The sequence below is a fragment of the Fukomys damarensis genome, unplaced genomic scaffold, assembly GCF_012274545.1.
Source record: "Fukomys damarensis isolate Sample0158 unplaced genomic scaffold, DMR_v1.0_HiC HiC_scaffold_16, whole genome shotgun sequence".
Taxonomy (NCBI): Eukaryota; Metazoa; Chordata; class Mammalia; order Rodentia; family Bathyergidae; genus Fukomys; species Fukomys damarensis.
In genome coordinates this window covers 97,251,913-97,265,725 of record NW_022900928.1, presented here as the reverse complement: position 1 = coordinate 97,265,725, position 13,813 = coordinate 97,251,913, and the positions used below count along the sequence as shown (strand labels likewise).

The 13,813-nt window shown below is 46.4% G+C and overlaps 1 protein-coding gene across 4 annotated transcripts in view; it reads right to left on the bottom strand.

Annotated features, from left to right (window-relative positions):
• Hipk2 (homeodomain interacting protein kinase 2) overlaps nucleotides 1–12,731 on the bottom strand; it is a 124,779-nt gene extending 112,048 nt beyond the window's left edge. For all 4 annotated transcript variants that reach the window (XM_010631673.2, XM_033764505.1, XM_019208570.1 and 1 more), the window contains exon 1: nucleotides 11,648–12,731. In XM_010631673.2, the coding sequence (XP_010629975.1) occupies nucleotides 11,648–12,729 (1,082 nt within the window). In that variant the 5' untranslated portion in view covers nucleotides 12,730–12,731. The remainder of the gene's footprint in view (nucleotides 1–11,647) is intronic.
• Nucleotides 12,732–13,813: the final 1,082 nt, after the last annotated feature.

Here is a 13,813-nt window from a genome sequence, read left to right as displayed (position 1 = left end):
CACACACACACACACACACACACACACACACACAGGACTAGAAATCCTTCACTGGAGGCCAGTGGATAACAAAAATGGCACAAGCAGTTTGTTTGTCATGTTCTGATCACAGAACTTTATTTCCATGGCCAACATCTATAGAAGTAAGGCTGGGACTGCAGACCCTTCCCCAGGATGAAGAGCAGGGATGGGGGCTGGAAGGCTCCAAAAAAATGGTGCCATAAACCAGCCCTCCTGTCGCCACTGAATAAACACCTCACACACCAACATACACACGTGCCCCACACACCCCATGTACCAACACACACTTAGCACATGTGTCAATACATCTCCCCACCACACATACCCCACATGCCAACACACACAGCAACACATCTCACATGCTGACACACAGTCCACACTACTCTCAGCATATACACACATACATCCCATGTGCCAACACCCCCCACACCAAGACACACACATGCAGTCTTCAGGCAAGTGTGTGAACAGGGTCTCCAGCATCACTCTGGACCTCTCTGCTCTGGGATGTTAGCAGTGGTGAGACTCAGGGCAAGGAGTACTGACCAGTGCCAAATATGGTCTAGTGTCCCCAGGCTGCACTGTATCCCATTCTGCCTCTCTCCCCTACCCTCTGAGTCCCATCACAGGATGCAGGACATCTGAGGTCACTTTGGATGCCCCAGCAGCAGCCACATGGGATGGTCAGGAATGGTGCGAACACCTTCCTCCCTGCATGAGCCAAGTTCTGTCCCCTCCCTCCACAGTTACTCTGTCCCTACTTGCTAATCCCTTACTGATGCCAGAAGGAAACCCACTGAGCACAATATTTCTGCTTCTAGACACTTACCCCATTCTGTGAGCTTTCCTGAGTGGTGGACAGACCTGGGCCTCAAGTCCCAAGAAGCTAACGATGATGGCAGATCAAGTACACACACGCTAGGGTTAAGAGAGGCACAATGCCTGCAAAGACAATAGCTGTTGCTGACAGAGCTGCTATGCAAGTGCCCAGTGCTATGGGAGTGTGTCACACGTGTGCAGGTGTCTCCTTCAATACTCACAACAACTCATGAATTGCTCACTTTTCCCTTTCAATGAAAAGAAAAAAATGAGCCTCATGAAGATTTGGAACTTGCCTAAAGTCACAGAGCCATAAGGCAGCAGATCTGGACATCAAACCCAGGTCTGTCTGCCACATATAGTAATGATGATAAAAATGATGATGATAACAGCAATAATATTTTTTTTAAATGACAGCTAACATTACTGTATATTTACTATGTACAGACACATGCTGGGCAGTTTATGATGAGCTCTCTGGGAAATCTTTGTTCATTTAGCCATTCAGCATGAAGACAAAGTTACCGGGGATGTGAGTAACATGCCCAGAAAACCTCAGGACCAGAGCAGCAGACGGGAGGCTATAGGCCCACAGTGTGGCCTGCCTTCAGCTCGCCAAGGTTACAGTCAGGGCACTGGACCTTCCCCACAGCGTGCACTCACTTCCGATTTCCTGCGCAGGAATAATGGGACATGACAGATGCCACCTGACTTCAAGGAACTGGTCTGTTAGAAGCTGAGTCAGCTGTCTTCAGGTTTTAAACTGGGGCCTCACAGGTGGGGAGACAAGCTGGGAATGAATACTCTTGACGAAGCTGGGAGTGCTGGCACACATCTATGATTCTAGCGCTCTGGGAGGCTGAGATAGGAAGAATCAAAGTCTGAGCTGGCCTGGACAACAGTTTCAAAATTAAAAAAAAAAATTTTTTTAAGGGCTGAAATTTTCTTGGGGGGCTTGAAGCCAAATGCAAAGACCCTGGGTTAAATCCTCAGTACTACAAACAAGCAAACAAAAAGCAGTCTTGGTGAGAAGTATATGCTTCCCAAGAGGAAGCCATGAAGCTGCTCAGAGCTGCTAAATGCCATGGGCTCAAGACAGTAGTGAAAGCATTTGCTGCACATGAGGGTTTCTGGTAAGTGACAATAAGCTGAGCTAACGAGCAAGTGAGGCCAATGTCCCCATTCACCTGGTCAATCAGTCACCCATTCTCTCTACAAGTAAGCTGTGGGGAGTGGTGACTACAATATCTGTCAGGCATAAATGGAGAAAACCTGGAGACACCACACCTGCTCCAGCTGTTTCTCTGGCACTAGGGTGAGTGCCACCCACACAGGCACCTCTGAGTCCCATCTCAGGGCATGGGTCACTCCCACTGTAGCAGGCAGGCCAGTCAGCTGAAAGGGGGGTGTGTAGAGGTGAGGTTCATTCTTCTGAGCCTCACATTTCTAACTCCCCCCAAAACAAGGTGCAGAGCTCACCTCTGAATTCTTAGCCTATAGTTCTTAACTTACCTATAAAGGCATTTTACCCTAATTCCCTTTCCATTCACAAATTCCACATGTGAGTGATGGGGATGACAAAGACCAATGGCCCAGGCTTACTGCCACAGGTCCCCTGGAATGTGGGAGCCCATTCCCTCTGGCTTTTCTGCCTCAGAACCTGCTCAGGCCACCAGTCTCTCCATAAACTCAGCCCCCAAGAAAGTAAGGTACCTCAGCCCCAGGGTACAGAGCCGGCGCCTCCAGCTGTCCCTAGCTGCAGCACCCAGAATCAATCTCCTATCCCTCCCTCCTGCTTCCTGGAACCCCCCAACTGACTACCTATCCTCAAGCCCTCACCTCAGGCTCTGCTTCTGGGAAATCCAAGCTAAGATGATCACTCTGAAATATCACATCTCAGCCTCTGCTTAGCAACAAGGACCACATGCCTGACAGCCCCCCCAAAACACTGATCCTCCACCTGGCTCTGGCCAGTTTGCTGGGTTCTATCACCCTGCATTAGAGCCTGTGTGTGCTGCTAGCCAAGAGGGGAAAGAGGAGTGGGGAGCATCACACTCATCTTGCACATGCTTGGTGGGTGGGGGTTGAGAGCCTGGCAAGGAAGGACAGGGCCCAAAAGGCCAAGCAGAATAGGCAAAGGGATTGGAGGGTGACACATGCTCTGCCTTCTCAGTTTAATGAGAAATGCAAGCCAAGGTGGATTAGGGGAACCGGGAAGGGGAGAGCTTCCCTTCACTGGCCAGGGGCAGACCCTGCATAGCTGAGGGCACTTCTACATGAAACCTCAGCACAATGTCTGAGAACGCATCGTTGGAATTCAAAAAATTACTTGCGCAATGCCTGAATGAGGATTATTGCTCCAGAGCCAGCTGTGGCTACAGGGAGAGTGAGGAGATACTTAGCAGTGAGTGCCATATCTATTATAAATCATCCAGCCAGGGATTTAGCTCAGCAGTTCGGTGGCCTGCCTTGCAAGTGCAAGGACCTGAGTTCAATCCCCAGTACCAAAAAATAAATAAATAAATAAAATAAAATAAATCATCCAAAAGCCAGTGACACTATGTCTCCTCTGCTTAGCATCTGCTTTCTCATCCCCACCAAATTCCAGATGCTGTAACCCACAGCAGCCACTCTTGGCCACTTTACCAACCTGCACAATTTGATTTCTCCTACCCTGCTCAGCTACAGTATTTGTGTCTCCCCTGACACCACAACTGGACCTCAGGGGTTTGACCAAGTCTTGTCAAAAAGATCTACAGCTTGAGGCTGGTTGTCACTGGTCAGTCCCGGTCTCTAATCTTCACGCTGTACACGGGACACTCCTTGTAAGATGCATCTCTAGAGCCATCTACAGTGACAGTTCCCAAAGGATGATGATAATAACATAATGATAAAGAAGGTGGGAAGACACTTTGGAGCTGAGGGATATGTTTACAGCACGGACTACTGCAGTTTCACAAGTATACACTTACCTACCAACTTGACAATTTATAGATGTTGAATGTGAAGTTTTTGTATGTCAGTTATATCTCAATCAAGTGGTTAAAAAAAAAAAAAGGCAGCCAGGTAGGGTGGCACACACCTCTAATCCCAACACTGGGAGACCGAGGCAGAAGAAACACAAGTTCAAGCCCATCCTAGGCAACTGAGACTCTATCCCAAAATACAAAATGAAAAGGGCTGGGGATGTAGCTCAGTATGAAGGTCCTGAGTTCAATCTCCAGTAAGGGGAATATCTCTGAGGACTGTGTCTGCTGCCCTATTCCAGAGTGTCTGCTCATTCATGTGTCTTGGCAGAGCTGGAGTCTCAAAGCACCTTTGGTGATTTTGGGGTGGATGTGTCCCTGGAGCCCACCTTGAAAATGATAGGCCTGTATTCTGTGCCTAAAAGTGGTTCCAGCTTTCCCATCTTCAAGTTCAGAAGCATGTAAGCTGGCAGCTCTGCAGCAAGGCAGAAAGCTGGGCTATTTCCAGGGCTGATGCCACTCCTGCACTTGGCCTTATCTTTAGAGATGCTCCTGTAGGCTCACAGGATTGGAAGAGTTGTGTGCATGTCCTTGTGTTTTCAGTACATGTATCAGTACCTCTGTATGAGGGCTAGTGTCAACTTCTCACAAGTGCACCTGCCTGCATGTTGTGCATGGACATAAATTGTATCTGTGTGTGGAGGGGGCTGGAACATCTGGACAGAGATCTATTGAAACCCATGCACAGATTCCTATTTCAGTTATTTCATACTCAATATTAGGTAATTACAAATACTAATAATTACCAAAAGAAAAACTTTTTTTTTTTTTTTTTTTTTGGTTTTTTTGAGACAGGGTCTCACTATGTAGTTGAGACTGACCTGGAACTCACTATGTAGCTCAGGCTGGTCTCGAACTCACAGCGATCCTCCTGCCTCAGCCTCCCAAGTGCTGGGATTACAGGTGTGCGCCACCATGCCCGGCCGAAAAACTTAACTTCTAAGTATTTCACTGTACAGGTTAAGATCCCAGAGACAATGAAAGGAAATTTGAAAATAACATACCAGCTTTGATAACTTACTGATCACTTCTCCATAGATGAGAAGCTGCAACCCTAAAAGCTTTCACATAAGTACAACTAGGCAAATGAGGTCATCAGTGGGTTGGATATTTTTCATTTACTATCTTTAAGTGTGAACCAGCACCTCCTCCTGTTATTTCCATGAGTAACAGAGACAAATTAAAAGTTAATGTCCATAATGCAACAACTCTCAGAGCTCTTTTCAATCAAATATACTTCTAATCAGTCACATTTTACATGCTACAATCTGCACAGGAATTGCCATTTTTTCAATGATTTGTTTGTGGCTTCATAAAGCTACATCCCTCACTAAAGTGACATACTTCCAGTCCTGAGCATAGCATTTTGGAATATGCTTTGCTTTCTGTTGAAGAGATCATGAAAGGTTTCCAGTGTGGCTAATGAGGCACAGGAGAAAAACTGCTCCCTGACCAGAGGCCCTGGTCACTGTGATCCAGATGTCACAGGGTGGCCAGCTCAGGCTCACATTCTACCGATCATGACTGGAGGAACAGCCCACTGGGAGCAGGCCCAGAACAAGGGCTAAGGAGTCTCTTTTCTCCTTTCATAGCCTATTACTTTGCAGAGGTAGTGAGATTTGAAACCAGGCTGGAAGACCAGAGCTGCAGAATTTGCCTTGGAGAAAGCAAAATTACTAAAGGGGTGAGGGAGGGAGAGAGAGACAGAGTGAGAGATGGGGGGCATGTGGGAGCACCAAGACACAGAGAGATAGAGAAAGAGACAGAGATAGCGATAGGGAATGATAGAGTCACAGAAACAGAGACAGACATGGACCAAGCCAGTTCTGCAACTGAAGCACCAGACGAGTTAAATGCATTAGAAGTGTCCACATTCAGACCTTGGGGGACAGAGGAGTCATCATCATTAAAATCAAAAGCTTCTTCCCTTTACTCCTGAGTAACTTCAATTGTCTCCTAGCTTCTGGACCTCCCTACAACCTGGTTTTGTTTGCTTATTTATTTTGCCCGTCTGGTTGATGATACTATCATTAACCTCACAGAATTACTCCTTTGTTCAAGCTCCCAACACTGTCACCGACTGAAGACAAGGCCTCAGCTTATGACGAAGCTCTCAACTGTCAGATCTCATCACCTAAGCCTGCTTTCCAAAGGGGTGGTCCTCCCATATGTCCCCTTCCTTTCTTCACCTTCCCTTCTTACTCCAACCTCCATGGCCCCAGACAACTCTGAGCCCCCATTTCCTTTAAGACCCACAGAGTTCCCCTCACTATAGCTTAGTTCTGTAAACTGTTCCTATTTACCCATCTTGTGAAATTTCTCACTGACTCTGAACTTCTTGAACTGCTTTTTCCCTGGAGTGTGTAAATAATAAATTCACAATAAACACATCCATCAAATGACTGGATACCTGGAATACCAAAGCTCCAGAATTATATCCTGGGCAATTAGTTTGGTATTTTTATCTCCTCAGAAACTGCAAATTATTCAAGATTAGAGATCATTCTTTACATTCTTACCCAATATCTACAAATTGAATTGAATTAAAATTAATTTCCACCCTTACCAAAACTACAGAATCAACTTGAAGATAGTCTCGCACCCAAAAGCCAGACCAAAAGGGCTTAACCACTTACCGATCCAATTATTTAAATACAGGATGACCAAAAACTGCATATTTTTCATTAATTTTTATAATATAACAAGAAATATAAAGACAACAATTTTACCAAATTTATTCAATACAAGAATTGACTGGCTGAAATGACACCTGCCCCAGCAACACTCAGGGGTAAACTGTTAAGTGGTTAAATTGTTTTGAAAATAATTTTTATGTCCTATTTTTTCCCTCCCTCTTCTTTTATGACCTAATTTTATGCCTATTTTTGGGATCCCAATAATGGTCTTAAGTATCTCCAGAAAAAGGCTGTACAAAAAAATATTTTCAATATTGCACAATAGGAACAAAATTCTACACATTTTAATCACTGACTGTCCTTTGCCTAAATAGTATAGTGTTTGTATAACCTGAGTTTAGTATTTGTTCTTGTTTTTAGTTTGCTAGGCATGCTGAGAATGGATATTTCCCAGCACTAATTTTTTTTGAAGGAGGGGAGGGGAGGGGAGAGGAGAGGAGAGCGCAAGGACCTGAGTTTGATCCCCAGTACCAAAAAAATAAAATAAATAAATTTTACAAGGGGAAAAAATGAGAACCAAGACCTGTCATGTAAAGGTACAAGATCCCAGTAATGAATGTAACTGTACTGTATACCTAGAATGCACCAATAAACTCAATAAAAAGAAAAACAAAAGAAAAGAGAAACCTCAAAACCCGGCATCAGTATAGAATTAAATAAGGAAATGGCAAGGTGTCTAGGGTGAGATAATACACATGACCAGGATTACCTGTCTCTGGCTTTTTTTGGTATGAAAGCCTGAAAGGGGACACTACTACAGCAATCCCTCTCCCCAAGAGGCATTTCTTAGAGTGGCTCTAAATCCATTAGCACAGCCCATCTCCAATCTCAGCAGAGGGTAGAGACCTTGGGGAGCATAGGGCTCTCTCCTGGAAAAGGGTGCAGTAATTCTGGAACAGGATTCTGGTAGAAGAAATCTGTCTTAAGAAGCTCTCCAGGTGATGTGTATGTCCAAAAAAAGCTTAAGAACTAGAGCAGCTGACAGTTGACCATGTAACTGACCTTCAAGTTGAAGGTCAAGTTGGAAGGGGATACCCTTGCATCAGACATGAAAAAACTGCAAAACTACCCTTGTTTTCTGAAAAACACAGGCTTGCCTTGTGGAATATCAATATCAACAAGGCCCCAACCTCAGCCAAGCAAATGCCTAACAGCTGGGGGAAAGAAGTGGATCCCAGGCCACTGCCTCCTTTTCCAGGTCCCCCAGGGTGAAGACAGTCAGGGCCTCCACAGCATACAGTTTCTAAGCTACTGGGTGGGGATGGTGGTAGATGATTCATTTAATACAGACTGAATTATAATAATGAAGGGCCATGTAAGTGCTCATCCTTTTGAAAGTGAGATGTCCCCAGAGGCTAATATGTCAGGCTCAGATATGGGTATCCCTGAAGGAAACAGGTCCTGCAGGGCAAAGGCCAATCTGACAGCCCAGCCAGGAGACTGCTGCTAACATGTGATGACATCTCTGTCCCATGCAACTCAAACATGTAGATAGTCTATCAAGATGTCCCCAATAGCTTTTCCTTCTCAGACATAGGCCATAACAGATGGTAATAAAAGACCTCCTCTTGCCTGTTCTCCCCTGAGTAAGAGCACAGCAATGGGGAAGATAAGCCTGATAAATGTGTCCTGGAGCTAGCTGTTCCACACAGCGAAGAGGAGTACTGACAAAGAATTAAAGACTGTCCTCAAAAGCTCCTATGGATCTTTGAGGCAGCAGAACACCCCAGGGCTCAGACATGGCCTGGAGAGAGATGGAGCACTGGAACCAATCTGGAAATTACGGCTAATTCCAGGCAGAAAAGGTGGGCTGCTTTTGACATTGCCTGTACCTTTGACCTGAGGGCCAGTCACAGTGAGGCCACGAGGACCCATAGGCCATGGTGCCCATAAGAGAAAGAGGTCATTCTGTCCAGAATTTTAGGCAGCAGTCAATTAAAGCCTAGAGAAAGGGGATATAATCACATCTGAAGGAAGAGCCTTTCAGAGGGAAACTGCACCCAGATGTGAGTTTGCCCATAATGGAGTGACAAAGTCTGGGACTGTCAGCAAGCCAGGCTTCATTACCCCCATCACAGGAGGAGAGCTTTGAAAAGCCCGATCTGACAAAGAGGGTGACATTAGCAGTCCAGGAAGAAGATTCAGACCTGCCCCCTGATCTCACAGCAGACCCTAGCTCATATTTTCTGTGACCAGAGCCTGAAAGCCAAGTCAGAAGAAAGTGAGAACACAAAGTGCTTAAGAGTCCCCAATTCAGCTTCTTCCATTCATCAAGTTTTTGCTCCAAGGATGCATTTTCTGCTAAACACAAGAGTTTAGACATTCTACAAGTTGCCATGCTCAATTTTTAGCAAACTTTAATGAAGTAGTTTTTGTTTATGAAAGCAGTGCCGGTTAACTAAATAGTGTAACTCTAGGCAGCCTGATTTGGCTGTGGTTCACCCTAAATTCAGGCCAAGATCTGTGAAGAAATAGCCTTTGTCATGCTGAATTTGCAAACCTAAATATAAAGTGACAAGAGTAGCCTCCTGTTTGCTCTGAGTGGAGAGCTATTCCCAGCACCTGCTACCCTGTGGGGCTGCCACACAGAGCAGGTTTTCCAGGAAGGTCTGGGCACTCTCCTGGGAGAACCTCCATGCATCCTTCTTTGTCAGTCCCTCCTCTGGATGCAAGGAGGTTTCTGGCTCCCCAGGTCCCACTTGAGTACCAGGTACACATTTTCTCTCCATGCTTGGGGTCTGGCAGCAGACTACAAGGCTTACAGTGAAAGGAAAGAAAACTGGCCACAGCCGGCAGCACATCAGTCCATCCTGAGCATGCAGAGACCAAGGGGGCTCCTCTTAGCTTCTCTATCAGGAGAAAGACTCACTCACCAAGGCCCAGATTGAAGAGGCTAGGTAAGAGCTGCTCCGAAAGGAACAACCTTTTGAAGGGAATAGGAAGAGAGAAGAGAACTAGGTAGAGAAGCCTTGAGATCCAGCCAAGTCAAGACCCACATGACAGAGGTCTGGATAAGGCAGAGATAGCAGGCAGGAGGAAGCTGGTATCAGCGCTGCGGGCAGTCAGGCTGGTCCCAGAACAGCAAGTGGGGAAAGAGTGTTGGGATCCCCAGGAGCGGGTAACAAGTCAGTGGTGTTGACACGGCTTTACCATGCTTTCCAGTCCTTCTGTGGCCTTGGATGGGAAACAGAGAAAGCACATCTACTCTTGAGGTGTGGGCAGAAGGTCCCAGGTGGCAATGAGTCATGGGACTCTGCTTTTACTGCGCCATGTTCCCTCGTAGATCAGCCCTAAACACCTGCTATTTCTCGCCAACTTCTCCAAGGACACAGCCTAGCCTCAGGTGCAGCCCAACACTTACTTTCCATCTCCATCAGCTCCTTGCCACACCACTGCTTGGGCTCGCCACCATGCGTTACAACACTCAATGGTCTCACTGAGCCCTTGAGGCTGCTGTTCACAGACCAGGAAGAAGGTGCACAGGATGTAGGCAGGTGGCCCAGGTCATGTGGCCAAGGGATCAGGCCCAACCCCTGGTTGTCCTGACTTCAAGACCAGTGCTTTTATTCCATCCCACCAAAGCAGCAGTTCTTAACTGTGGCTGCACACTGGCGTCCCAAGCAAAACTGATCAAATAACAACTGTGCCCACACAAGTATGGGTCCAGTTTATGAGGACCAGGTCCTCTACAGAAGTCCCCCAGGTAACTGTAATATGCAGCATGAACTCCAGGATAGCAGGTCCTTGTCTACATCCCTGCTCTGGGCACTGGGCCCAGACCATGTTAGAGGTAAGCATCTAAAAGAATGAGTTTTTCTGGTAAGGATTCCCAATGGTTTGTGTGTTGGGAAACATGGTGCTCTGTGTGGCAATGGTGGCAGATGGTGGACCTGGAAGAGGCAGGGTCTAGAGAGAGGAAGGTCACTGGCTGCATCTCTCTCAGAAGGGATTAAGGTAGGGTCAGGCATGGTGGCACAGGCCTGTAATCCCAGGGACTTGGAGGCTGAGGGAAGAGGATTACAAATTCGAGGCCAACCTGCGCAATTTAGTGAGACCTCATCTTAAAAAGTAAAGGGCTGGAGGTGTAGTTTAGTGGTAGAGCACTTGTGTAGCATGTGTGCAGCTCTGGGCTCAATTCTCAGTATTGCAAAACCAATCAATAAATTAAAAACGAAAAGAAAGGTGTTAAGGTATGGAGCCCCGATTAACCTTCTCAAGAGCAAGCTGCTGCTGACACCTGAGCCCAAATCACTCTCTTGCTTCCTGTATGGCCATTTGACATTATTCCCATACACACTCCACCACCACTGTGGTGCCATCTGCCACAAGAACTGCACCAGAGTCAAGACTATGTTGGCACCATGCCCTCACACCTTCAGAATAGTGAGCTAGATAAACCTCATTTCTTATAAAGCTACCCAGCCTTGGGCGTTTCATTAAGTAACAAAAGTGTATCTAACTCTTCCATCATCCAGATGCGAACCACAAGTATGAGCCCAGGCCTGAGCCCAGGCCCCAGAGCAGTCTTTCCCCTCCTCCAGGCTCTTCTACAGGGATACAAAAGCAAGTCTTCTCACAACATCCCCTTCAACCTGTTAGCTTTGCTGTTCAAATTTCTAAACCTTGCTCCAAGTGGAGGGATATACATTTAAGAACCCCCAAACTAATTTTCAACCATCTCTCCCACTCCTCATGCATCCTGATCTGGCCAGGCAGCTGTCTGTCTCTTGTAGGAGGCTTGTACATTGCTGCCATTGTGCCTTTGAATGGCACCCAATGCCCTCTGTCTCCCCTCCAGCTATCTGGATCCTCCTCATCCACGAGGACCCAACTCCTCTGTTGTGTTCTTCTCCCTGCTCCCAGCAATTCTTTCAGCTCTAAGACTGAGACCAAGAACCTTACTTGGCTCCACTGGTGGTTTCTGTCATTTTGACATGCACATGTCTTAAATGACCAATATAGTGGTATCACGTGAGGACAGCATCCATTAGCACACCCTTTATCTCCCACCCAGTGACAACACTGCATTCTCTGTGCCACTAAGCCTTCCTAGGCCCTTGGCTATGCTGAGGCCAATAGCCTTACCTGTAATACCGGGACTGCAAGTAGGTGGAGCACACAGCCTTGGACACGTGACTAGCTGAGCCAAAGTCGATGACCTTTACTCTGTACGGTTGTCTGGATGGATCCACCAGCATGATATTCTCTGGTTTGAGGTCAGCATGGATAAGACCCAGGCTTTTGAGTTTCATCAGGGCTGTTGCTACCTGTTGGAGGACTGGGCGAATGTATTTGAGGGGTAAGGGGCTAAACTTGTTCTGCTTGAGAAAGTCATAGAGGTTCTGCTCCAACATCTCAAAGACCAAACATGTGTGGTTCTTGTGCTGGAAGCACTCATAGGCCCGCACAAAGTTGTAGTCATCAGCACTCTCTGTGCTCAGCCGGGCCAGGATGCTCACTTCTATCTGACCCTGCCGGGCATATGAAGGATGGTTCTTCAGGATCTTGATGGCCACAATTTCATTGGTACCCCGTTTCCAGCACTTAACCACTTGCCCAAATGTCCCTCGGCCCAAGAACTCCAAAACCTCATAGGTGTTGGTCATGGAGCACAGCACTTCATGCTGCACCAGCTGATAATCACCTTCACTATTGGAGCCACTGTTTTTGGAGGTGGCAGTGGATGTGGTGGCAGTGGCTACAGTGGCCCCACTGGCATTATTCTGAATCATGGGTGGATGCTCTTCGATGATCTGCACACTACTTGTATTCTCAATCTCCTCACTCTTACGCTTGAGTCCACATTTTTGGTAGGTATCAAGGAGGCTCACAGTGCTTCGACGCATTAGGTTATGTGGTCCACCTAGGACTTGCCCAGTGACAGAAGTGCTACTTGCTGATGTTACGACTATGTGCCCGGTGCTTCCTGGGAAGATGATGGTCTGCTCGTAAGGGAGGCTGGGGTTTGGGATTGGCAAGGAGGTGCTGACGGTTGTGGTGGCTGGCTGCGAAGGTGGGATGTTCTTGCTCTGGCTGTACACTTTGCCGTGGGAGCCGTACCCAGTCATGTCCCAGTTGGAACTCGGCTCGACTTTCAGTTTCTTCACACTACAGAAGGCACTTGACTGAAGGGTGTGAGGGGAGAAAATTTGCACATGTGAGGCCATACCTATAAGAAAAAGAAGGGGAAAATAAATATTTGATACAGTCTTACCTGAATAACCTCAGCAGATTCATCTGGATTCTGATTAGTGGCTTGAGTCATACTTTCCTCCCACTTCAAAAGGAGCTACCCCACCAGATGCACATTCTGGTCTCCTGGTGTGTAGAACTAAATGATTCTGGCATTCCAACCGCCACCAAGTCAAGGCAAGGAGAGCCAGGGATAGACTCCATTAAGATACCAAATTGGGGTATCAGAACTTTGTTCAACATGTACATCTTTTTTTTTTTTTGTAGCAGGGATTGAACTTGGGTCCTTGCGCTTGCAAGGCAGGCCACCGAACCACTGAGCTAAATCCCCGGCCCTCAACATGTATTTCTTATGAATATTATTTGTGGCAGAAACAGATCCTTCTTCCACTCTCAGACTATACCAAGTGGCCCAGACTGATGTTATACACATAGCTCCTCCACATGGTCAGCTCAGCCTTGCCAACAGACCGTGAGAGCCACGTTCCCTGCAATGAGGAAACATGGTCCCATGCAGGTCCCATCATGGGGCCACTCATGATCTGCCCAGATTCTGGATGAGACATCATTACTGCCTGGCCTCTTGGTTGTCTTAAATAGATTCTGTGGGGTTGAATAGATTAAGAATTGACCTGATGGCTTCAACAAAAACAAAAACAAAAACAAAAACCTAAAACCTTTTATCAGCCCTTTTTTGAGGAAGAGGTGGCATAATTCATGAATTTCATTCACTCACTTTTTCTGCTAAATTCATGTATCAATAACCTTTGCCAGAAAGTACTAGGATTTCCTACCAACATGATCATAATTCAGGTAACCTTAGAATCTTTTAGACCATTATTCTATAATAGTTGTACGATTTATAACTATGGTGATGCTAAACACAAATACAAAAAAAGTCACAAAATTTCTGAAGGAAAAATAGCAAAGAGGAAGGTTAAATAAGGTAAAAGGAAAAACAAATATTGCCCATCCTCTAAACTACAGTAGATAAATACATCTTACAGAAGCATTTGGAATTCTGTGAGCCCTAGCACTACCAGGAATGGTTAACATTTC